Below are 27,405 nucleotides of genomic sequence, written 5' to 3'. Positions count from 1 at the left end.
GGAGGGGAGGCGGCGGAGCAGCTGCGGGAGCCGGCCTGCAGCAGCCGATCGATGGGCCGGGCGCTGACCGCGGCCCCCGCCTCCCCCCGCCACGGGAAGGAGGGACGTTTAGGAGCCTTGGGCTACGTGCCTGGACCAGCAGAACCTCCCCGTCCCCATCTTAGCGGTGAGGAAGGGGCAGGTAAAAGCCCTACCCAACGCGAGCCCTCGGCGTTCCCGCAGAAGACGTCGGCACTCTCTACAGCACGCCCTGCGGCGCTTGGCCCGTAATTAACACGGAAAACGCCAAGAAAATGCACAAATGCGCCCAAGCAGCCCGCCCCCGGGGACAAAACGCCCCCCCGCCCCGCACGCCTCCACACAGGAGAACCAGCATCGAAATGTTTTTCCCTCTGCTTTCCTTGGATTACCGGCAGAAACACACAATTAGTCCTAGCGATTCCCAGCGAATGAACCGAGCGCCGTGCGGAGCGCCCAGACTGAAGGGATGCCTCCAGCCGCGGCAGTCCTCTCCGCAGCTGCATTTGTCTCGGGAAAATCTGGTATTTTCTCACAGCGACGCGCCTCCGCTTAATCATGCTAAGGGGTGACACGGAGATCCATTTTCCTGACAGGACGGTTGATCACCCTATCACGGGGAGAAAATTAATAACCCCAAATAGCCCTGTGTGGAAAGCAGGAGCCGCGCTGGCGAAAGGACAAAAACCTTCTATGTTTTCACTTGTAAAAATACCAAACTTCCTGTGCTGCACGACAACACAGAAACCTGTCACTTCCCGGGATTCAATTAGCTGGGTCTTCTTCCTTTTTTTGAGAAAACCAGCGTATTACAATCTTTCCAAATACAAGATTTGCTGAAAATTGAACATAAACGATGGCGTGGAGGAAACCGCTTTGGCGGTTTCACAAAGTGACTAAGCATATTTATAAACCGCTTAAAATAGGGGTAAAATATTTCAGAAGTCCAGATTGTTTAAAAGGCTGTCAGGTATTGATTGCTTCATTTAAAAAGCAGGCAGAGAGTGCAGCCACGAGGTCAGGATAAATTTAACAGTTTGAAGCACTTTACTAAATAACACTAAAGATCATGTTAATTGGCTTTGCACAGTTCTTGGGTAAAATTAATTTTATCCCAGCTTACAATAAAAGGATTAAAAGACAAATTAAGTTCTTCAGGTTTAACTGGAATAGGAATCAATGGATTTGAATTAAGGCTGAAGGCGGTTTTATGAGAGATGGACTACTACCAGATACTTTATATCTGCTATTAGGCACATATTGATGGTACTCTGTTATCGTATTAGGTATTAAAGCCTTACAGAAGTAGGTGCTAGACCAATTTATTACTACCAGAATATACCACCAGAGCACAGGCTGCTACCTTAGCAGGTTGTGACCACAGACGGGTTGCCTCTTGCCGTCTGAGGCCACCAGAAAAGCCTCCCAGATGTGCTCCATCGTAGTGCTAGAGTTAGGGAAAGCCACCGACTCAAAGCATCATGAACTGCAATGAATGACAATTAACTACAAAGTTGTAATTACGTCAAATAATTCAAATGCAAAGCTAACCATTGAGGTTTCGTCACAACATCTAGTGTGCATAAAATCCATTAAAGTGAAAACCCTTGAAAAGATCTTGCTACAGCCCCGTTTCCACGCCATACGCTCTAATACTGGAGAGAGCAGTCTGACCCGAATGGACGTAGTACAGGTGCACACGGCCAGGCATGCCGCAAGGATAGGGGTGAAAAAAATACGACTTTCACCTTAGTGGGCAGAAATACAAGGACCTAAATGAATAGCATTATTTGCCCAAGGCCACAAATACACTTTGCATCAGATCAGGAAGAGAACCCCGACCTTGCATCTGAATCTGGTACTTTCAGGATGCAAAGAATCCCCAAACCTGCAAGTCCTCTTGATTTTCACCACAGTTTAAATTTCACAGCAGTGGATATAGCGTTTCAGAGTCAGAAGTCACTATCTATAGATAAGAACTTGCAAAAGGCACTCCATGGAGAGCACTGAAGCTTTTCCCTCCCGTTTGCTAGGTGCCTATCTCTGCATTTCTTTTGCTTACTTATAACGGGAGGGGGTTGCAAGTGAGCCGGGGGGGGGGGGGGGGGGGGAGGATTTCTCTCCATCTCACTCTATTTTTTTTTTTCCCCAATCTAGCTGAAAAAGTATAGCTAGCCAAATTCAGAAAATCCTCAGAGTCCTTGCACCGGATGCCAGAGACAAGCATATACCAAAATGTGGTAACTGCAGATGTTACATTAGCAGCAACAACCACTGCAACTGTTTAGATTTGAAACTTCAAGAGTTTTTTTTGCAAGATACAGAAAATTATAAAAGAATGTGTAATAGCTATGAGGGGGGAAATGTGATTTTGTTTATACTCATATGGGCAAAAAATAAATTATGCAATTGCATGATATTTTCATGTCAGTAATTTTAAATATTTCTTAAATAATTGTTTCTTTAAATAATACAATTTTTCTTAAAAAATTTACATAATGCTCTCCTAGTGAGCTAAAAAAAGATATTGCAAAAAATTTAAGCATGCATCATATATGTAAAAATGTATGATATGTGTTAAAATGCATGTGTACCTATAAAAGATACTTCTTTTCTTCAGCTTTAATTGTTAGGAATTCTTAAAATACAAAGCCACACGACTGCTTTTCCTAGATTTCTAGTTTTTAAAATCATACACAGAAGAACAATTTTAACAATTTCAGTGCTTCTGGAAGCTTACAAAGCAGTAATATTTACAATAAAATCAGAACTGAGAAATCTTATAGAGAAATAATAACAAAGTGATTATGTGAAAAATGTAGGAAGACTGAGAAAATAATCCATTTTAGCTAACCTTACGAAAACTGTTGTTACTCATTACTAGACTCCCATTATTTAAAATATTTTGGGTGCTTGCAAGATTAACTATTCCTATATAAATAGCTCCCTCCACTGGCGAAGCAGGGACAAGTCCTCCATAAACCCCCATATTAACATCTGAAAAGGGTGGAGGGTTATTTTGAAAGAGAAAAAAATTACAGATGTGCATTATGACCCTACTGGTCCCAAAACACCCTGGCTGCATGTGAGTGCACATGTGCGCAACACCGAAAGGTGCTTTGATACAGCTAATGTGATCGAGTTCTTTAAAGCTTACTCCTATATATTGCTTAAAAAAAAAAAAAAGTGACTACATAGCACCTCCCTGAAGTTTGGGTCAGTTTGCATTAAATACACTGCTGTGACAGGAAGGTATTTAATTTTCTAACCCCTTCCTCTGCCCAAATCCACCCTGTTCATTCACAAAAAAAGAGTGTTTTTTGCTAAATACACTGCCTGGCCATGCAAACCGATTCTGACGTCTTATTCGTTCTTAGTATTAGGGCCTAAGTGCAACATACGTGACAACATTTGGTCCAAGAAGAGGGGAAAGAACCCGTATGTCGGGCTACCACCCCGCTGCCCCCTCGGCCGTGCCCAGCCTCCCGGGGAAAGGCAGCCGCTGCCCCAGCGGACACCCCACCCCGGCTGCTCCGTCCCCCGCGGCCACGGCGGGACGCTCCCACACCGCGTCTCCTTACTTCCTCGCTCCCCAGAGGAGCTCGAAATGCTTATGCTAAAAGATGACGCCTAATAACACAGAACAGCCTCTTCTGATGAAATACTGTACACTAGAAAAATTGTGCAAGGGCAGTCAGCCGGGTGGAATATATCACCTGGTGCTGCCCAGCACGTGACGAAGCCAAAGCGAGCTTACCAAGATTTAAATTATGCACCAATTCCCCTACCACTTGGAACAAAAGAGCAAATATATATAAAAAAAAATTTCCCTTGGACCAATTTATTTCTTTTTTCAGTCTTTTGTTCATGGAGGGGTAAAAAAATCTGCAAAGATGGAGAATTCCTGCATTGCAGAAGTGGTGATCTCTATCTCTTAATCTGGAGCAATCGCAATCTTTAACGTATTTATGAGATTTATATGAGTGTAAGACAAAACAGAGAATCACATATCTGATGTGCTCACATATTTTGCAAAACTATGCTTCTTTTTTTCCTCTCCCACATTTTAAAAATCAGTTTCGAGCTTGACTGCCATCATGACAGTCAATACACAAGTCAGTTCAGTGCAACGCGGAAATCTGGCAATTCAGCAGCAAGGCAGAGGAGAGACTAGTTGAGAGACTATCTCTGAAATCCAGTATTTATTTTCTACCCTCACTAAGCATTTTTAGCATTTTCATTTTGTTGCTTTCACAGTACTTCTAAGGTGGGCTGACCTGGGAAGTACACGAGATGTAGAACTGAACATGATTTCATTAATAGGTAATTCATTTTGTAATCAACCTTTTTATCATTCCAATATTTGGGACATGAACTACAAAAGATTAAAAAAAGATACTCTGCAGCATTATTTATATCGAGTTGAAATGCACACTGTTTACATTAAATTTGCTCAAGGAAACAAGTGCAGGCACTTCAGTATAGCAACGGTTAGTATTTTTAAATGAATCTTTTGCTGTGTTTTATAAAGGTATCTGCTACCAAACTATTAGACAGGGAAGGAGGCCACGGAATAAACCAGTAAGTTTATGAAAATTTCCTGTACGTTTCTATTATTCTCAGTGACAAGGTACGCCCATTTTAAAGAGAGATACATACATACTTAGATAACAAAAGAGCACTTGGCAACACTGCTTGAACATAAATTCAGGTAAGGATGAGTGAAACAATCGCGCTGGAATCAAAACAGAAGCCCCCCTCTCCAGGCCTGCTCCCTAGCAGCACGCTTTTTTGATTCATTTAATAATATTTGCCTTGTTATATTCTTTTAGTGTCCCCAGGAAAGTATTTGAAATAATGGAGCATTGTTACTACTGTAAAAATTGGAAGTCTTTAAACTTTATTTTTTTAATAAAAGGAAATGTTTCATAGGTAATCTACGATGGACTAGCTTAATAACTTAATATCAGTACATCAAAATAGCTTGCATTATGAAAAGCAGGACATTTTCTGCTTTGCTTTTTAATAGTGCATCCCCTCTGCGATGCCAGTAAGACAGCTCTGGGCCAGTCAGTGGCAGCAGCTTGCAGACAGATGAGAACATTAAAAACTGCCCTGGTGAATAACGCTCTATCATTACAGAGTAATATTTTTAGAAAAGACTTTTGCAGCCACCAAAATACTTCCAAAACTTGAACAGAAAATTCATCTTCATTAAATCTTTCATTTAAGAGGTTCTATCTCAAAATAGAGTTCTGACCCCATCAACCGAGTGCAATCAGATACCCTAAGAAATCAGACCCACATGTAAATCACCCTGGTTTATCCATACGGCGTGTTACAAAATATACCTTACTGAAAAACTGCAAGGTATTCGCTAACTAGTAAAGGCAGTATTCAAGATAAAATCTGTCAGCAATCTGTCTGCCTGTAATCAAAATATTAAAGAGCAGTTATGTGCAGCCCGAAGGGTTAAGGCACCGATTTTCTTCTGCATAGGTGGTGCTATCCTAAGCCAATAGTGTGCTTAAGCCCACACCAATGAAATCAATACCGCTCGGCTCCACTCAAGGTGAGACCAAATAAACCTGTCGGAAGCGCTGAGAAATAGGCTTTGCAGAACACTCTGAGTGCTAAGTGCCTTTCAGTCCAGAGACCTGTCATTAAATAATCATTAGCCATCATTCATTCTTCCTAAAAAGCTTAACGTCTGAATTTGTTCAGCATCCACGAGGCATTAGTATAGACTCCTGCGTACTCATTAGCACTTAGGGATGCTCACGCTGCTCTGCAGCAGCATCCCTCCTGGCTACGGCACACCTGGCCGCAACGCCGTTCCGCTGCAAAGGCAACGTCTACTCAACTCCCCGGCTGCTACGGCCGCTAAGCCCGTTTCGCCCAGAAAGCATGCCCTAAAAAATTTATAAATGAGCATTTGAACGATTTTACCTTGTAAGCAAAGAAAAGAATAATTCATAGTACAGTTTATTGGTATTTATCAAAAATGTTCCGTACCTTATCTCAGCTGGAAACGCAGAACGGCACTGCCTAAATCAGAGTGCTTCAAATATTCTGACTAAAGCTAGTGATAGATGATATTTTAACAATTACTTCCATACAGCTATAGATTTTCATTAGGTCTCGCTGCAACTTCTTTGCTGCAGGAAACACTGATTTGAGCGCCAACTGTTACTTTATAACGAGGCTACGTTAAACCAGTGATAAACTAATTCCACCTATGTGACTGCAAACATTGAAGCTGCTATTGTCAGCCACCTTCTGTCCCTAACAAAGCGACATAACAAAGAAATAAACACTTAATAGTAATTGAATACCCAACAGCAAGTAAAGCAGCAGTAAGTTTCACTTTTGGCATATACAGGCATACATTAATCTATTTTCTATTAGCATTAAACTTTCCTTTTCTCACCAAAGGCTCGTGAACTGTGTGCTGAAAACGCCCTATTCGCTTTCCAAAGGGAGCACACAGATCGGCTGTCCTCGCCGGCGTGCACGTAACTCCACCAAGAAGCTTGACTAAGCACTCATTGTCTTAAAATAAGTAAATTTTGTTGAAAGCCATTTGGCTTAAAGTATTTATAACCTTGGAGTAAATTTTACCAAAGCAGCATTTGATTGTTTCATAACACATCTATAAATCATAATAAAACATAATAAAACACTAGTTATTAAAGTATTAATTGTACTCTGACCTTCCACTTTCAATTTTTATATGCAGTTTGGTGCTGTAATTTCCAAAAATTTGTATTTTTCATCACTGTCTGTATAAATGAGTCACAAATAAAAATATTTAAAATGTTTATTATGTATTTGTAAAATTTTGATCATATTCATTATAATGTTTCTACTAATAAGGAAAGTTTTGATGTATTAAGTCAGTGCTTTAAATAAAAGCAAAGCGTATTCAATAAAAATATGAACTATTCTCCTCCATCTGAAGAGCAGAGAATCCATTTTGTCTCGGGTATTTTTCACTGCTCTTAGCTCGGTGAGAAGAACCATCATCCTCACCCATTTTATGTTCCCACACATTCAATACAGTGAAATATTCTCTCGTAAAAGGAATGCTACAGCAGAGAAGAAAACTCTGGTAAGCTGCAATACGTTACAAGCAGCGTGGTTGCAAAAAGTAGTTATTAGGTGCAGGAAAGGCCATTTCCTACACAAAACCAGTGACCTTATGAAAATCACACAGCAACGTCTATCTAACAGCTTTATAAGCTTCTGGCAACTCTGAGTATTTAAATAACTCTACCGTTAAATCACACACGATCATAATTCCTTCAGGCAAACCGAATATTACAAAATAGTGAGAGATCATATCATTAATATTCACATTAGGAGCAATTAGTTTGCACATAACTAAAAGCCAGAAAAAGGTAAACAAGATATCTTTCTTTTCCCAAAAGCTTTTAATAAGCTGCTTGTAAGCAGAATCAATTTTTTAAAAACATCATTCTCCACTTTCAGATGTCTCTGGACACAGGTAAAACTTCGATAAAGCCACTACAAATCTGGCCGTTACATTCTGAAGCACGATTACTATTTTATTGAAAGGAAGGCAAGAATAAGGAACTATTTGGAAATCAGAGTCGTTTTGAAACTGAACTACAACTTTTCCTGATGCCTTCGGAAAAGATAATGTTCCCATCGGAAATCAATAAAGTGGACAAAATTAGATAGCTATGATTTGCCCAGAAATTAGTAAGATATAGAGCAATATCAGAATCTATGTCCTGTATCTTTTATATACTAAAATTTCACTTTCACATGAACAGAAGTTTAAAAATCTGCAGTAGGAAAACAGGTAAGGTGCCATTAATATTATTCTGACATATCTATCATACGTCTGACAATTTAAATTTGCTTTTAAAATATTTCTGATTTTAATTGATTAAAATACATTCCCACTGCCTAAAGACATTATCTAATCTGAAGTGGTGCTACACATCTCTGAGATCACTCTGTTGTAAGAAAAAACCCTCTCTCAAACATTTATTTGCAGGCCCTCCTACGGTGCTTCGCGTCACTGCTGTCACTGGGGAGGGCGGGGGGAGAAACGCGATCGCAGAGGCACCAAAGCCAGGCTCAGTCGGCTGCGGCAGAGGCACGACGTGCAGCACCGAGCAGCTCCTCTACAAAACAAGGAAGTTTCTATGAACATACCCAAATTCAGCGGCCGAGCAGGGACCGCCCGCCCTCTTGCAACACGCGCAATTTACCCACGGCTTTATCGCTCGCGCCAGTGCTGAATGCAGCACACACTCTATTTGGCTTTCAGTCAATTAAGCTTTAAGCTGTCAGCAAACAAGACTTTTAAGTTAATTTTGAATCACCACAAATCAAGTTGAAGGTTGCGAAAGGGCGAGCTCACATGCCGGCATGAAAAAAGGCAGTTTAATTGCCTCTGAATAGCTATTATGTGCTGCAATTGGCCTATTGAATCTTAGATGATCTATTTATTTATCAAAGTGCAACGACTGGTAAAAGAATTGAGAAGTAGGAACTCTAATCTTTTACTCCATTGCGTAAGTAGGTGGAATTAAATTTTTTGGTATAAAAGAGTGCTCTCGAAACTACAGTCTTTTTTAAAAGCTCAATGTGGTTTACATTATATTTTATTTTTGAATTACAGATATCCAAAGTAGAGCTATCTGAAATGTGAGAACAAGTCATTTCCAGTATTAAAAGGTATGGCCATTTATATATATTTTAAACTTATGTCAGGTTTTTCATGCACGATATAGATAACTGCTGCTTTAAATTACTACTTTGAAAACTTATCTGACTATACAGAAGGGTACAGAAAAATGCTATAACACACTATAAAACCAACTGCTATAAAAACACATGCTACAAGAAACTGCTATAAATTTTGTATCAGACCGTTGTCTTTATGAAAAATAGTTTTGTTTAGAAGAAAATGAGATCAGACAGCACCAACAGTAATAACTCTTCATAGCTTTAAAAGTCCCTTCAGCAATCCACTTACAAAGGCTTCAACACAGACTAAGAAAATAGTATTTTTAAAATGTAGAAATATATCTAATTTTAAGAAGAATATTCTCTTTAATTTTGCTGGGATTAATCATATGCTTAAAGTATACAACCAACCACATTCATGGAAAAGGCCCTAATTTTTTCTTAGCACAGTACATGTATTTGTATCAAGTAGAAAAGTCTAGTATTAATAGAAGTAAATTGACACAATTTCTCTTTATGCAATTAATCCAACCAGCTGCAATTCTTCATTTGTAAAATGCTGCAAGATGTTGCCTAGGTATTCTCATTCCTTTAAACTCCTTTGCAAAGCATGGCAGCTTGCGGGAATTCGCATCGTGTATTTTATGTATGGAAAGGACAAGCCAGGATTCAAACTTTCTAGAGGTGTTGGAAAGAGGGAGGGAAAGAAATTCAGAACACCTAAGTCAGAAGCTTAAAGTCATACAGATGTGACTAAGTCCCTTGGTACCTTTTATTTATTGTTTTAAATGTCAGCCTGGTAACTTCTACAGCTTTTGTTTTTTATTGCGCCTAACGCCCTCCGGGAAGATTCGTCGTCTGAAATTGCTATAAACTTACAGCTCCCTCATCCGCTTAATAGCGACCCTCTAAGTTATGCTCTTCCTATCACCAGATCCTGTAAAACATGCAGAGAGAGGAGTAGTTTGCAAACAAGAAGAGAAGAGCCACACACAGCTAAAATACACTTTTGAAAACACTGTAGAGAAGTAGCGAGAAAGAGCTACCAGTGATGGGAAAAGTGACAAACTAGGCGAGCGCGTGAAAAGTTTACAGTACTCGGAGAGCCTGCATGTAAGGAAATGACAAGGTCAGGACATCACCTCTCCTTTCATATCTGCATTTAACCAAGATTTCTGTTGTAACGAAGGAAGGATCCTACGAGCTGCAGAAGAGCAACGCATTGGTGAACCGAAGCTATCTTTGCAGGGGCTCTCATGCTGGGAGCTCATTAGGAGAAGAGGGCTTTAAAAACCAAACTCACCAGGGACACGCATGCTTTCCTTAAGAGCAGAGAGTAACACTTAAAACACAAAGTGCACGTCATGAGAGAGAGCCCAGCTGGAAGTTCAGTGAAACAGAGGCCCCTGCCACAGCGACTGCTGAGGCTTGAGGAGAAGGACTGGGAAGGGGAGAGGAGAGGCTGGCCAGGCAAGGAGGAGGAGGAGACACAAAAGAATCATTTGCTGGGGCACTATGAGACAAGCAAAGATCAACAGGGAAGACTCCTGCTTTGGAGAACAGGATAAGTGAAGGAATGGGTGTTTTCCTTCCCTCCCTCCCAGAAGGGACGAGGGCTGCATGACCCACCATCCCTTCCTACTACAAACAGCGGCCACAGCAATGACTGGGGGAGGAAGAGAAAGAAAACGGAGGACCATGTCAAAAAGAAGGCACTCAGGGAAAGGTTTTCACAAGCAGACCACACAGCCGCCCCAGATCTGCCGTAGCCGCAGCACAGGTAGCCAGAGGAGTGAAGCCAAGACAGCCTTACAGGCAAGTTGCCTCTGCTATTACGACTACCTCCTACTTGCTCTGAGCAGTGCAACCCCTCATACAGCAAATGGAGCGAAACGCAGATGAAGATGAAGACAGAGGCCAGGAAAATTTTCTGGAGAGAGAAGAGCTTCCAGGCAGCACTTTGATTCACATGAGAAAGACGAATGTTCAGGTGAGTGAGATGCAATAGCTACTCACTACGTCCTGGCCACTTTTACAAATCTTCCTCCTCCTCTGCCTCTCGAGTCTCCTCTGTCCCTAAGGGCATCACATGTATGGGGTGAATAGATGAGAGAAAGTGCGTGATCCACACACAGGAGCAAAAAACCCTGAACCATAACGTCACCCCATTCCCTGCCTCCCTTCCCCCAGGCTTTCAGACTGTATGGTTAAAGGATGCTCTTCTAAACCTTTGATTCTTGTCCTTTTGGACTATGGAATACATCAGCTTATTTCCTAATTGGACTAGGAAGAGACCCCAGATGAATGCATGAAGAAAAGGAGTAAGCCTGTAAAGGCAAGACCATGCAAGGACCAGAGAATACCTTCACTTAGTTGTCTGCATACGTGCATAGATAGCAGGACATGTTAAAGATATCACAGTTGACAGGGGCTTTTCTCCCCTAAAGTGAGGAGAAGGTATCAAAACTCAGTATCCATTCAAGACTAGAAATTCAGGCATACAGTGGCAACTAGAAAAGACTCTCCTTGGGCAGGAAGGTCAAAGATAGCAATTTTATGGTCAACGTTTTTGACCTCACCTTGACATACCACACAGATTGTTACAGATACAGTCTTGCTATCGCAATTAGCTGGTCAACAATTTCTGTCCAGTAGATTACTGTCCTACTGGATGTCTGGAGCTAGTTCCATGATTTCAACAGAATTTTTTTCTTTTTCCTTTCTTTGGTTTCAAAATCCACCATAGATACATCTGGTGCTGCTTGGGGTGTCAGAGATAGCACCTGATCTTTTCTGAGAAGGAAAACGGATCAGAGGAGGAGATAAGGCATTAATGCCACAAGACCACTACATAGTACAAATGTGTTTGAACTGATGAAGTGGGGACCTCTTAAAGGATTACCCAAAGAAACAGAGTCTACATACAGTCAGGGTTACAGAAAGTGTTTAGATGACACATGAAAGACTTGCACACCAAGTTCATGTGAGAAATTTGAAATCAATACAAGGGACAGAAGGAATAGCACACCAAAAGATTATAAGCAAAATGACTAAGGGTCATCGGCTGATGTAATGGATTAAGGATCCAGGGATTATGAATCCCTCCTATAGGTTTAGTGCCTGAAAAGGCACCAAACACAAATACGCTACCTTTTCTCCACCTGGGAAGGGGGCCTCAGTGGATGACACCATTGATCCACAGTTTGTACAGTTTTTTACTCGTCCTTTGATTCAGTGATGGCAATTATGAGGACCTGGGTTTGGCACAGTGTGAGGTTAAATCGCATTCCAGGTGTTTTCACTAAGCTTTAGAGAATTTTAATCTAAACTCTTAAATTCCAGGCTTTGCTTTTTAATCTATGGCTCCATAGCCCACGGGTTCACTCCCCAAATTGGCCATGATGGCTACTACAGCTACTACAACCAGCTATTATCACACCCTCCCATCTTCTTGCATATTTGGACTGATAAGCACACTAGGTTTGTAACCGCACTTAACAACAGTAAGGGAACAAAGAATCCTACTTACAAAAGAGAGAAGAAAAAAGAGCCCACTCTAGAAGCTTACTAGTAATCAAATGAGTCATTATATGTGGTGATTCTCAGCTAATACAAGGCAGATGAAGTATTTTATGTCCTAGACGTGGAGGAAAAGCAGCTGATAATCCCTTAAGCAAAACCAGGTGATATCTGTGCATTTAGATTTCACCTGCCATGTGACCACGTTCTTTGCCAAGCTAGTAACTGCTTCTTTTAGGGTCAAAAAAACCCTTATCAATACTTCAGGGATAATGAGGACATTAAGAGACACAACAGAGGTATCAAAGAGGATTTCGGGACACGAGATTCCTTTCCAGATTACTGGAATGGGATTTCACTGGAGTACACAGGCTGCAGAGAGACGGAGCAGTTCTGGGAGGTTTTACACTTGGAGGACATACATGTCTGAAGAAGCCAGTGGGCTCAGCCCAGGAGGAGCGTTAGGACACGTCAGCCTTCAAGAATTCGTTTCCACCTTGGCAGCACTGACAACATGGCAGGAGTTTGCTCTGACACGTTTTCAGTGTGACAGCACGCACTCAGCTCTAGCCTGCAGGATGAGACCTGTCTCGAGGAGGGCCAGAGGGCTTTCAGAGCGTGCAGATCACCCCGCAAGGAGGGCACAGAGCTCCAGATACGCAAGGAGAAGTGGCGTGGTGCCCCCGAGGGACCGCAAGTGGAAAGGGCCTGGTGACGGACAGGGAGGAGGACTGCTGGAGCCATGCAGATCACATCTCTTTCCTCACTGCTCAAAGCAGTCCCCAAGGGACAAAGGGACTTTGGTATTGTTTAACCCTGAGTTATAAGGGCTGTTCTGTATCCAAACGCCAGACACTATCTTTGGTTACTTTTACAAAATACATGTAGTTAAAAATGAAATTGTGGCTTGACATTCAAAGCCTTATCCAGTATCTGTGTCATATATCACCAGTGAGTCCAAAAATTAAAAAATAAAATAAAAATAAAATTGTATATATAATTATAGGTTTCAGGTATTTCCTTTACATCACTAGGTCACTGCTCCAGGAATTTATATAACCTCAGGGCAATAGAATTTAGATACCTAAATAATAAACAAGCCAATTTCAGAATTTTTATTACTGCTGATGATGCAGAACAATATTTAAATTCATATTCTGCAATGGATTTACAGGATTGCAGACAGAAAACAGCTTACTTGCTGTTGCATAAAACTGTAGCCAGGGATTTCAGACCACAGATACAGATGCACAGGAAACTTGAGACAAACAAAGAATTTCCAAAAACTTCTGAAGTTGCTTCCCAGACTAAAGGAAATCTTTAAAAAGTTGTACATCATATATATAAGAATGTGTTGGTCATCAGGCAACTGATTCATGTAATAACCTGTACAAGCTTCTGGGAAAGTGGTAATTTCCACATGGAAACTCCTAGAGTTGAGAGTTAAGGCTTATCCCAATTATTGCCGCATTCGTAAGAACACTCTTCCACCGACAAGTGCCTAACTTAGCCAAGTAAATACTGCTGAACGTAATGGACGCTATACATGTTAACAGCAGAGCAGCTTCTTAAAGCATTTGGTGCATGACTAAAGCTTACTTATCCCAAGACACGTAAACCTTGCCAGCACCGTAATGTTTAGCAGTCAAGTTTAAATTTGCTGTGGTGGATTAAGCAAAATCTGAGCGGTATTTGCAACTGTTCATTACTATACAAACTTCTGAAAATGCTGTACCTTAGAAGGAGCTGCACATCATAGCTGCAACCGAAAGCTGCCGAACCTCAGGAAGCGAGCACCTCACCCTTGGGAAGGAGTGCCCTTACCTGGCTCAAGCTCATTTTATCAAGGGGCCTCCAGAGCTGCTTCACTCTGCTGCTGCTCCAGTGCATGCTTTAAATGCCTTCTCTGGCAGGTATCTCATCAAGGTATCACATATGAAGTAAAACTCCTATATTAAATACTAAAATACCAAGACTTGCTGCACCTTTGAAGACATTCTTCAATGTAAGACAAACAGTTGAGATTACATGGAAAATTATGTCAGGCAAAACAACAGCTGAAGATAAGCTGGCTAAGAATTACGCCAGCACTGGTGACCTTACCATTTCCCAGACGCATCACCCAACAATCTACCCACTGGGCTTAAAAATCAAACTAAGCTTGAAAATACTCTTCCAGGAATAAAATCCTCCTCTTTTGGGAGGGCAGGGATGGAAGAGGAAGTCTTCCCTCCCTCCCCTCTTCAGAACGTAAGTCTCTGAGAAGTCTCCTGGCAGAAAGGAGCAGTCTAAGTCTAGCTCCAATGGACAAGAATCCCTAATGTTCAGCTCATTAATTTTTAGGAAGGTATTTGCATCAAGAAGAAAAGGACAGAAATAGTGTCTACACATTCCAGCATCTCTTGAAATGATCCAGATTAGCCCTGAGGAATGGTTTTGGCACCAAGGCTGGGAGAGGATGGTGCTGGGGGATACTACTGCTGTTGCCTCTGCCACCAACATTATGCAGTTAAACAGAAGATTTCCATTTTCAGGACTGTCAGTGCTGTCTTTCTCTAATATAAAACTCTCTAAAATAAGACTGAAAAGATATTAGGTGATGTTTCCAGAAGTGCATACTTCAAAAACATACTATGTTTTCCAAAAACATAATCATCTTCAACTGCTTCAGAACCGGCAGACATCCCTACTTTAACTGTGTAATCTTTTCATGCAATTTACTTCAATAGTACTATGCCATTATATCATCTTTCCCATACATCGCCTTGGATTTCAAAGCTAACACTTTGTCATACATCCACAGACATTAAAGAGATTATTAAATTAATACAGTGAATCTTGTTTCTATTTCAGACCTGAAGAAGGCTAGGTGTACTGAAATTTGACTTTTTCAGCTATATTAATTTGAACAAATAAAAAGATATTGCCTTTGTATATCGCTTTACAATACACAGAGGCTATAAAGAGGAGTCCTGCCAGTTGACACGGCATGACTGCATGGGCCTTTAATATGCAGAGGAGCTCTGTCACATCTGTAAAAAGCATCACCTACCAGATAGAGGGAATTAGAGACTGATAGTTTCATTCACCATTTTGGATAACTGGTCACTTTAAAAGGCCTCTTTCACTTTCCCCTCCCAACCCAGTGTTGATGATCTGACATCCATTTCCATGGAAACTGCAGCAAAAAAGAGCAGCCTTCAGTTGAAGAATTTGAGATTTTGAAAGATTCATCTGTGGCTGATGACAGTGACACAACCACCCTTGCTTATGGGGGGGAGGCTCAATCACAATATTTCAAAATGAAAGTAATCTGTGTTAGGCATGAAAAATTATGGATCTTCAACTTCCATTCTCCTTAGCACTTATATTCGGATTTTGTTACTAGATACCATGTGTTAGCAGAAATAAACCACCATCTTCAAATGTAGAAGTAGAAGGATCAACTGAGGCAAAAAGCAGAAGCAGAAAGGAGAGCAGCAGTGGAGCAATGCTGCTTCACTTCACACCTATTCTGCGCCTAAGCTGGTTTGCTGTAGCAAAGAGGAAAATCTTGTCCTACCTGTTTAATGAATCACTATTATGCCCAGGTGCCCTCCTGATCACAGATCTACCTGATAAGCTTCTAAATTAAAACAAAGCATTTTTGGAAAAAGATGTTTCCTGTAGATATTCCTGAAAATCTTGTAGCTGGATTTCATGTTTTCAAAAGGCAATCTTAAACATGCAAAAGTCAATGTTATTAGCTCTCTTTAAATGTTTTCCAGCTCACAAACCATAGGTTACATTAAATAAGGACTGTCATTAAGTCCATTTTTAAAAAAATTAAATACTTTGTGTGTAAAAATGAAAATTTTTCTCTATACAGATAGGGAATATATCTAAATATATAAATATTCTCACTGTATAAGAAGGTGGCACATAATGATTGCTTGTGAAGAACAACTATTGATCAAGCATATTAAAAACTGGACTGTTCTATAATATTGTTCTCAGCCTGTTATTACATGTTGACACATTTTTTTATTTTATTTTTTTAAGGTTGAGTTAATTTATACACTTTTGGGCAATCAAAAACAAACCAGCCGAACCCGCAGCGCGTGCTTCCCGCGGGGACGGTGCCGGCGGCACACCGCTGAGCCCTCCCGCCGACGGCGAGCCACCCTCAAGATCGTACCGTTACCTGCGAGAAGCTCAGCGGTCAGCGCCAGGTACATAGAGCACCAATTCAGACAGCGGGATGGATACGCAGGCCAGGAACGGTGGTCCTCAAATGCAGCTTCTGCCCTAAGGTAAAGCCCTCGCGGAGGAAGCTGCTCCGAGCTGCAGAGCTGACCGCACAGGGGCTAAGGGACAGCGACGCTGCATCGCCCCAGCCCAGCGCAGGCTCCACACAGCACAACCTTGCCCACACCAGCAAACGCACAACGCTATTTTTACACATAAAACACAACGTTATCACAGCTTAGTACCATGCTGAACATGCAGATCTCCTGCAGAAAAGATTATCGATTTTAGTCTCACAAGTTAACTCACTAGAAAAAAAAAAATTAAAATACTACAGCATTAAGGTTAGTTTGTGACTATACAGAGTAGATCTTTCTGCTCTGGCCACGAAATTTTTTAGTTTTTTTAGTAGGCCAAGGTCTGTCCCTTTCAAGGAACTACTCTGCATATTTTACCACTGACGAAATATCGAGGCATGATGCTCAGCTTCACGCACCGTAAGTGAACAGATTTTATAACTCCACTACTGTGTTTGACACTCTACTACACTTCACAGGGCCTTTCTAAAGAAACACAGAGAACTGCACAGGTACGTCTACTTACCTCCTGGGAAAAGCCATTAAGACTAACACTTAAACCAAACCAAGTTTTGATTTCCAGGAGGCCCACCCAACATTCACTGAATTTAATAGGCACCAAACCAGGATGTATATCAAAAATGATTTTGTAGTCTGGCAGAAAGATGACTGGCCTAACGTCAACATAGTGTAGCATAAAACATTCCAATGCTTAAACCTACAGAAAAAACATCTGATATCTCACCACCTTTCAAGATAAGGCAGATCCCAAAGTCTGCTAGAAAATGCAATAATTAGGGGTTAAGTGACTTAACGTAAATTTATTTGGTCCCTTGCCGCAATACTCAAAGAAAACTCCGCATAGATTTAAGCATTTTCCCACCATATACTTTTAAACTTCATTACATTAGTATTAGAATCAAAAAAGGTGAAACTAAAAAGAATGAGAAAATTGGAGAAAATGAATGGAGATGGATGAATGGAAAATGTATGGAGAAAAATGAAACAAGCAGAATAGAAAGAAAACAAGGAAATGAGGATTCTCAATAATATTAAAGAAAAATGCATTTTAATATTTTTTTTCTTAAATAACATATCTCTTTATAACCACACTGCTACATTTGAGGAAATTATTCTCAATAATAATTTAGAGAGATGCTTACAATCAATAGAAAAATCTTTAGATAAGTTAAAGAAAGCATCACACCGTAATATTTCTGCCTAAAGTCACCAAGAAAAGATGGGCAGCGAGGAAAACAAAACAAAACAAGACTATCCACATCATTTTAGCCATAAATGTTTTTCTAGGAAGAGTTATTTCTCTTTTCCTTAAGTTAATACAATTTTTCAGAGTGGCTGTGGAACAAAGGACGGCTGCACAAAGTTGGAAGACGACATCTGTCACCAACAACAGACAAAAGAACTTCAGCCCCAGAACCACAGATCGATCTTCAGAGCAGACACACGACACACAAGCCATGCCGACGGCCCACCTGCACACGCGAAATAAGGAGGTGCAAGGACTGACACCAGTTAGACTACGTGAAGCTTAGATTTTAAGCTGTGTATCATCAAGTAAATATAGATATCAAAAAGTATGCAAAATAAAAATGAAAAATGAAATTCACAAGTAAACTTTTAGATGAATGCATGTTAAAGATTGCTTTTCAAGCTACACTAAAGAAATCAGTTTCTAACCGATTCTTTCTTCAGAACAGCAAATATGGCTTTCATGTAATACACTTTTTCACTGAAACACATGATAGATAAAGTAAATACTTTTTTTAATTTAAAAAAGTTACTTGCTTTCGTGATAGGTTATGGCATCTACATTGAAAATGTAATGGTGTAAGTACATATATAGAGAACGAATGATAAACAGTTAATTTTTAACTAACACATTAAGGCGTCTGTGCTTTGAACGCTGTAGCTCTCTCCAGGCGTTGATCCTCAGCAAAGCCCTGCATCCTCATCCAGCCGGGAAGACCAAGGGCTGCGGCCGGCAGCCCAGCGCTGCACAAAGGCGGGCGCCAACAAAGACCTCAAGCGCTTTAACCTGCTGTTGCCCCCGGCCCCCAAACCCCAGAGAACACGGGCAGTTGTAAGGAAGTTTTGCACAAACTTTCAGAGCCAGCTCCTTACGAACGGGCTGTGTGAACGGCAAACGCAGCAGCTGCTCAAAGTGAAGCTGGCACACGCGTCCAAGCGTGTTATTTGTTTTTTGGATCCACAGGTCTTATGAAGAACTGATGCTGCCTTCCACAGAGGACAAAGATACTGGAGGGAACAGTAATCCAAGTTTTGCAGTTCAGAAGAGCTATGCATATTGCCGTATGTTAAGCAAATCTCATTTTGTCATTTTTATTTTAGTATTTTAGCTTAAGGCAATACTTTTTAATCTAGGTCATTTTTAAAAGTGTCAGCTATTTCTAAATCAATATAAATATCACAGCTTAACACAAACCGATGGGCTGGTTTGAATTTGGCTCTTTAACAAACCTTGCTCAACTCCTTAGACAGTTGCCAGGAAGAGGCTAACGACAGACGATGCCGGGCAAGCGCACAACGGCCACCAGAACTGCTTAAAACGCACAATTCTCTGAAACTGCTATGCTGTACACTTTTATATTAATTAGAAAAGCATCCCCCAACCCCCAAATGGACTAGTTTTCTCGTATTAGTACCTAACGAGTACGCGTAGCACTATCCCAACACGGACATATGCCATTCAGACAGATGTCAAGCCCCTAACCCTCTTACGGAGAGCAGATCTCTTTATGGAGTTTATTGGGTGACATCTGCTTGACTGACAGATGCCCACATCTTTTCAAAGACATGCAGCCGGGCTGAAAAACCAACTGATCCTGAGTTTTTACACGAAGTACGCTTCCTTAAAAAAAAAACAAAACAAAAAAAAAAAAAAAACAAAAAAAACCCCCAAGAGTTCTTTTACCTATAATTTTCACACTTCCTTGCAGACACCTAATGACAAATTTTAAGAACCTAGATTGAGCCTAGACTCTAGATTAATAGATACTTGTATATCAAATTAGTTTTGTCAAAGTGCTTTGGAATTCTAGTTAGTGCACATGAAAACTCCATTAAAAATTAACATTTCCTTGTTAAACAACCTGAATCCCTGAATTAACCCTCCATTCTTAACTGTAACAGAACAGATCAGGCGACAGAGCAGGGACAGCGTGCATTTTCTCTATTTTCTTAATTAGCATCTGAAAGAGATGAAGTTTGCTTTAAATGACAAAACCTCACTTTTCTGGTGTTTTCCATAATAGTCGGTGCATGATATGGTAGATGGTTTTCCAATGAGTGATTAAACACAAATTAAAAGCTTCTTTGATCTCCCTATGACAGACTTTGGAGATACAAAAATGTGTGTGACAGGGTTTGGAGAAGGTTCTCAGGTCTGGCCTAACCTACTTAAATGAAACCCAGCAGGAACTTTGTGCAGAGATTGACTCCTCCGGCACCCTCATTGTGCTGAACAGTGGGCCGCTGGCTTGTTTGTTGGGGATGGCAGATGGTGGCATTTGTTGTGGACTTCCACTCCACACCAAATTTTCGGGGGAAATCTGGCCGCAATGGGAGGCGAGTAATGCGCAACTGCACCTGTCTCTCCCTGCAGATGCCCAGCTCCCCCAGGAAGAAAGGACGAAGAGAAACTAAGGAGTGGGTCAAAACCCCAACGTATTAAAAAAAAACAAAACAAAACAAAAAAAAACCCACACCACCACAAGGCTGTACAAAGCTTTCAGCAATCAGTTTGTTGAAATATTTTCTTCTGTTAAATTGGAAGCTTTTGGGGCTAGAAACTGTAATGCTCCATAGGAAAATCATTTATGATGTAGGAACTATATTAAAAACAAATTAAAATAGTTAGATGATACCAAAATCAGAAACTCCAAGTTGTGTGGGGAAAATAAGAATTACCCCAAATTACTGCAAATATATGCCAGGCACTGCTGCACCTGCACAGTCGCTACGGTGTGGGGAAATACAAGACGAAACACAAACACAATCCCTGCCCCTGTACTCCTGACTCATTACGATAACAGACACACATTTCTACTGATTCAAAGGCTATTTTTAAGTTTAGAATATGCGATAATCTAGGGATATTTCTCACTTCTAATTTTGCCACTTACAGGGTAACTATTGCTTAAAAAAATACTACTCATTAGGCTGAAAAATACATTTGTGAATACTGAAGAAAAAGATCTAACTATTTAAACTTTAAATTTTCAAGTTGATAAACATTTATCAGTAGGGTTCCTAGATTTTATTTTTCATATAACCTTTTGTATGCACACTGCTGTAATTGCTGCAACCTTCTCATCTATCCGAAATAACTTCCGTACTATTCACACGCCAAGGACGAGAGTGTGCTTGATTGAGACTTTAGAGCATCCCATTATTGCCTGAACTTGCTACGAGGATTTTCAGCGGGTAAATGCAGAAGCAGTTTTCGAACAGTTATTTCTCCCTCTACGCAAGGGATCAGACGGGGACAAGGGGAAGGTTGACTACTCCCTCTCCAGTGCCGTGCGCTAACACGTCCTGATGTCGTGCTGCAGAAAATGGACTACAGCATAACCAACCTTTACACAAAAAGAAACTCAAGGAGGGGAGAGGAAAAAAAGAAAAAAAAAAAAGGCAGCGTTCCCGGTTCTCCCTTTGTTGCAAGAGAAGCACAGCAACGCTCAGGTCTCCTCGAGAGGCCAAAGGAGAAGCACAGAACTGCAGGCGCAACAGGAAAGACTCTTTCAGGCTCAAAACAGAATTATGTAGATCAACTTATTTGGCAAGGCATATGCCAATCTGTGACTAACCTTACTAGGATCAGCTAACCCTGCGAATTGCACTGCTCGGTTAAGTTCAGCACGTTCAGCAAAAGCCAGTACCACGCAAAGCCAGCTCTGTACAAATTCACAGTACTTGCTATATGCCGATATCTGCACACCTCAAGACCCATCCTGGCCATCTGCCTACCCCACCGCTCCGCACACCAGACTGTTTTCTTACTAACATATGCATTTATTTTTTCATCCTTCAAACTAGGATTTTTTTGCTAATGTAGAAATTCTTTTTAAAACTTTCTTAGACAAATAAGTCTTGTTTCTATACTTAAAACAGCTCAGATCCCCCATCTTTTAGGCTTTTGGAATTAAAGATCCTTAAGAATAAATTACATTTCAATTCAAATTCTCAACTATTCTGATGCAGCAATTCACTATGCCACATTTGAGTGTTTCCTGTAAAAATATATTTGTATGGCTAAAAGAAAAGTTAGATGATATCTCAGAGCCTAAAATTATATTTAAAATAAAATGCTTTTTGAAAAAATCCAATTTACTCTCATGAGGAATTGCACAGTTCGGTGCACTGAGGTCAGTAGATTTATGACCAAGTAGGAGAAAGGATGCTATTGTCCACACACAAGCTGAAGTTGTACAAGCAAAATATTTTTCTGGTTTTGAAGACAGAACCAATTTTCTAAACGACTCCTGCTTATGTGTTTTTAAATGCTTAATAGGCACTGAAGTACTATGGAAGTATTTTCCAGGAACAGGCTTCAGTGTTTTTCAGCCAGCTAAGCTAAAATACTTTAATCTCTAAAAGGACTGATGTGAAAGTGATCCTTTTAAAAAATTATTTGGATAAATGAAAGTGTGTGGTGAATCTCAAGTTTAACTGAAAAAATCCCTGTTGACCACCGCACACTAGCATTACTCTGTGCAGTCAATCAATAAATATTAGGTTTAAAAGTACTGCTATAGAAAGAAGCTGCATCATGATTTAAACTTCACCTTGTCACGTTAAAAATATCTCAATTAAAACCTTTTTTTTTTTTTGGGGGGGGGGGGGTTATTCTAGTTGTCCAGATGTTCTTTTGCAGATAGGACTATTCTTTTTGAACAAAAATATATTTGTATTCAGTTAATTGTATCCAATTGATAACTAAATTATCAACTTCACTCAGGACACTTCTAAAAAAAATCAATTGCTTTTAATAATGGAAGTATTTTTCTTGTAAATAAAATTGTTACTGCTGTTAGACTTCCGCAATATACTGAATAGCTTTCTGAAAACCTCAAAATTCAAGAGTCTAGCACATAGCAAAAGATGCAAGCAATCTGGAACTTACTCCACTAATGAATCTCATCTTCAATGTCTTCCCCTTGAAAAGAACATAGGATGTTGAAGGGGGAAAACGCTATCCTAGATATAATACACACTCATTCATAATACTGCTAGCTCTTACTAAAAATTCCAGGAAAAGAATGAGAAAGTCTCCAACAGACGTGGAGTCAAGGTGAAGAAAGCGTTTCTGTAGGAAACACTGATTTAAAGAAAGGGCTGGGAAAAAATTGTATTTCAGGGTACCCAGAGCCCATTCATTAGTTTCTTTTCATTTTTTTGAGAGTCAATCTTCTATCGATTGTTGTTTCTTGACAGGTTCTGCATCTTCCTCCAGCCATTAAAGGCACTCCCAGGATCATACCTCCCTCTCAGCTATTTCAAGTTAGCCTGCTATCCCCTCGCTTCTGTTAGTACTCACTGTTCCAGACAGTCTGTTCTCCCACCAGCCAGGAATCCTGTCTCAGTCACATCCAACCAGAGACTTAACCCAAAACTACATCTGTCATGCTAACAGATGTCCGGTCAATAGAAATAAAAAGTTTTGTTTTAGACTCTCACAAAAATCTATACAATGCTCAGTGAAGTCTTTGAATCTAAAAGGTAGCTCTTGCGCTCTATAGTCTACAGTATGCTACGTTAAAATGCATGTTTTAGTCATTTGGATTAAGAAATTATCGATATTGAGGGTATAGATATTTCCCTCATGACAAATAAGTACGGGGAAAAAAAAATCTGAAGATATGAACTTCTAATTAAATGCACATTTCCGTATGGTCCATCAAGGCATATTCTGAAGTGACAGACCAGAAATTTTGATTTTACCTGCCCATCTACAATAAACTAGAACAACGGTAAAAAGCTATACTGGTATTATAGAATTGAAACATACTTGAGTTCTGCGCATAACAAACTAACAGCACTTACTTGTTGAAAAATAATCTCAGTTCAATCAGGCAGACTGTGATGGTAACATTTATATCAGTTTTTTCACTAACGTAATTCATTTAAGGAATAATAGAAACAATTAGCCTTTATTCTTCAAGAACTGCAAACTAAGCATGCCAGTTGTAGATAGATTGAAGAGCACAAAAGACATATAATGAAATATAAACGTTTCAGAAGTAGCACAATAACACTGCAGTAACTACAGCAAAGCAGGTATTTAGTTTTAATCTAAAGGTCTGCATTTTCTTTTCTTTAAACTTTTTTCTACTCTTCTTTCTATTTCTAATTGCATACACTTCTTCATAAGCAGCCTTAGTGTTTTATTTTCTCATGGAAATTTAGCACGAAGTGTTCTGCCTCCCCCTGCACCATACCTAACGCGTCAAGAATAACGCACTGATCATATTTCCGCTTACCCGCTGTGATGTCATCATCAACGAGGTCATGCTCTTCCTCCTGAACTTTCGCTTCTGTCCCCAGGGAATCGGGGCTCGCGCTACCCGTCTGAATGGCTTCTGTCGTCACTCCCGCTGCAAAACAAAAACGAGAAGCCTGAGCACCCACAGAAAGCAATGATCTTGGTATATAGTGTCCTTAGATAAGGAAAGAAATAAAAATAACTATCTTTTCAGTTCTGGACCATGCAGTACAGCTCTCTATGAAATCTGGTAAAGCAAAGGGCAACTATTTCCTGATTTCCTTTAAAACTGTACGCAGACCTTTCATAAACCCGTCATTGAAAGAAATCTTTTGCATACCATACATATCTTTCCTACACATTTTCTTCCTTTTATACCTCCTTCTAGCTCCATGAAAAGCAGCAGGCATACACCCTACATACCAGCATCCTATTTAGCCACAAAACACAAAGCTGAATAATATGTAGCGGCAGAACTTTTATTACATTTACTCTTAGTGTTTTACGTCTCTCTCTCCAAAGAGGGAAAGCGCTGGTTTCCAAGTTACCGCCAGCACGTTAGCTCATTTGGGTTGTGATGCATCAGTTAATTGCTATCAGAAACTACATTACAAACACCAAACCTTGCCCCGTAATACCACACGATTGCTGTTACAATTCTCCGGATTACACTCTGCCCAACTGTAACCTGTAATTATTCCCTGGACGGGCCTTACCACAATCCAATCACGGCATTATCAAAACAGGCATTTTGCTAAGGGTGGCAAAGTCCAGCCTCACAAATAGTCTTACCAAAGAGATTTAGGAAAGCTAAAAGAGCAGTTTGCAGAGAAGCCCTGATAAGATTTCTTTCCTCCTGATATATCCTCTAAGTCGGCCTATACCATCAAAAATCTTATTATATGAAGGGATTGCTGCTTTACCGATTGTGGTATTAGGCTTGCAATCTACAGAGGCATTAAGTCCCCATTAAGAAAGGAGTAGGGCCCTTTGTCAGCACTGACCAAATTTCAGCAAGAAATGAGGTCTCTGTAAATGACTTTGTCGCTTGACAGCCGGGCAGCCCTGCACCGCGGTCTGAAGGATCCAAGCCACCAGCAGCTGCCTGGTACGGGAGCATGGGGAACTGCCTCCTGCACGCGCCGCTTCTCCTCCTCCGTGCGCAGGTCGTTCTTATGAAAACACGAACATGAACTACTTCATTTGCTCAGTACCTTTCGTGTAATAAGTTACTAGTCTTTTCCAAACATATAACTTTCACTGATAAATGAAAGAAGATCGTATACTAATAAATCACAAAGGAAGAATTTCTCTCTGAGGGTGGTCAGCGTACGAAAAGGTCTGGGAATCCAAGTCTGGAAACCATTCACTTCCGAGCCTCCTCTGAACCAGTTTCTGAACAGTAACATTCTCACTAATACGCTCAGATTTCACTTTTTTAGTGCGATTGGTAAGTAGCAAATATTCACAGCAAAGTAATTACTTTTATCTTGCGGTAACACAGTGACTTTCTGACACTGATTTCTATGTAGAGGTTCTGGCGTAACCTCTGTAAAGATAGTAGGATTTTTTTTTTTTTAATAACTTTATGGACTTCCTTCTCATTATGTCAATACATAAAAAAACAGTGATAAGAAAATTCTAAGAGAAGAATATGGACACTTTTAAGATGCATTAGTAACAGAATTTTCCCCTCTGTCACGGAAAAAACCTCCCTTTACCAAACATCCCAGTTAGTACAAGTTGCTAATCTCCACAGACACAGTAGACTTGGATAACTGTTCCCTGAATATCACTCCCACAATCTAAAATCATTTCATTTCCTTCCACACTCAGAGAATAGCAAAGAGTGTGCACGCCTTTGAAAACTGCCTCATGAAGCCTCTTACTGACGACAGCTTTCATCTCAGACGTGACATTTTCTGTGGTTAAATAACCAAGTCAGTAGAACCCGAGGGTCCAGCAGTGCCCAAAAGGCAAGCTTAGGCTGGGCAGAAATTCAGAGTCTTCAGTTCATTTAGTTATTACATCAAGTCTTTCACTGCTTTCTGTCATCGAGATGCTGAAACAAAGTTGATCTTCCGTACAGGATGTACTACACCTTTCTAGCAAATTTATCAAGACTATTGATGATGCAACGGGAGGAAATAAACGCCTTGCATGAGTTGTTTTTAAGTACAGTATAAAAAAAAAAAAGAAAAAAAAAAGAAAAGCAAAGTCTATTACAATGGTATACAACTAAAACTATAAGAACAAATCTATTTAATCAGAATGGTTAAACATTCCCAGAAAGCTATGGAATGGATAAAACCAAAGGGAAGAAAAATAACAAGCATGCAAATAAGTCAGGCAATATTCCTCTCAATAAAAACCCAAGATGAAGGAACGTATATTCCTGCACACAAGAGCTTTCTTACATAATTGACCAAGAATGTCTAAGAAACAGATTTTAGAAATGAAAAGGACATAAAAACTTGAACGTATTGAAAATAAGCCAGTTGACACATTAGATCTATTAGAAAATTAAGCAAGATATACACATATTAGAAACTTACACCATTACTACAATTTACTATTTGCTGTAGCATTCTAAACTAATTATTCATTTAATACATTAAAACATTGCAGTGCAAAATTGAGCTGCTTCTTTGTGCTCTTTTAACTCAAATCTTGCAAGAGTAAGATCAACCATACGTATAAATAGCAAAGTCTTTGGGGTCCAATCAAACTATCCTTACTCATTGAAAACTCCTGCTTAAATCGATGGAAGTTTAATTAAGTTCTACTCAATTAATCAGGCTTTAAATAAAACTAAGAGATGTTTACATCTACCAGAAATATATTAATAAAAAACGACAGCAAGTTCACTATTATAGACTGATCATATTTATTGTTTTGCAGTGATAACATGGGTTACTATTTGAAGCAGGTTAAAGATGTACAGTTTAACGATATATGAATTTCTTTAATGTCATGCTGCTACAGCATTCAAGATTTTCACTTAAAAATGGACAATAATTTGATACAAACATTTACCTGAATGAACTTGGATTTAACGATATGGGGAGCAGCAGAAGGGTCTACACTTAATTTCTAGACAGAATTTATTGAAAACAGATTTCTGCAGTGACTGACCAGCACTGCCCCACATTCCCTGCAATCCTTATGACAGACAGCCTGCTTGCCTCACATTAATTCACTTCACACCATTCCTATCGATCCTCAGCCAGTTCCCTAGTCTCTCTGCACACACTGCTTGTCTGCCTGCCCACATCCACATCAGCACATACACACAAAGGCCACAGAAAGATAACCTTT

The 27,405-nt window shown here is 40.1% G+C and overlaps 1 protein-coding gene across 2 annotated transcripts in view; it reads right to left on the bottom strand.

The window, feature by feature from the left end:
* The window catches only part of LOC135325062 (WD repeat-containing protein 7), a 164,231-nt gene that overhangs the window by 80,201 nt on the left and 56,625 nt on the right, over positions 1 to 27,405 (bottom strand). For both annotated transcript variants that reach the window (XM_064502497.1, XM_064502498.1), the window contains one exon: positions 24,086 to 24,199. In XM_064502497.1, coding sequence (XP_064358567.1) covers positions 24,086 to 24,199 — 114 coding nt within the window. The remainder of the gene's footprint in view (positions 1 to 24,085; positions 24,200 to 27,405) is intronic.

This window comes from Dromaius novaehollandiae, chromosome Z, assembly GCF_036370855.1.
Source record: "Dromaius novaehollandiae isolate bDroNov1 chromosome Z, bDroNov1.hap1, whole genome shotgun sequence".
NCBI lineage: Eukaryota > Metazoa > Chordata > Aves > Casuariiformes > Dromaiidae > Dromaius > Dromaius novaehollandiae.
The sequence above is the reverse complement of the archived record's forward strand: the minus strand, read 5'-3'. Positions and strand labels throughout refer to the sequence as shown.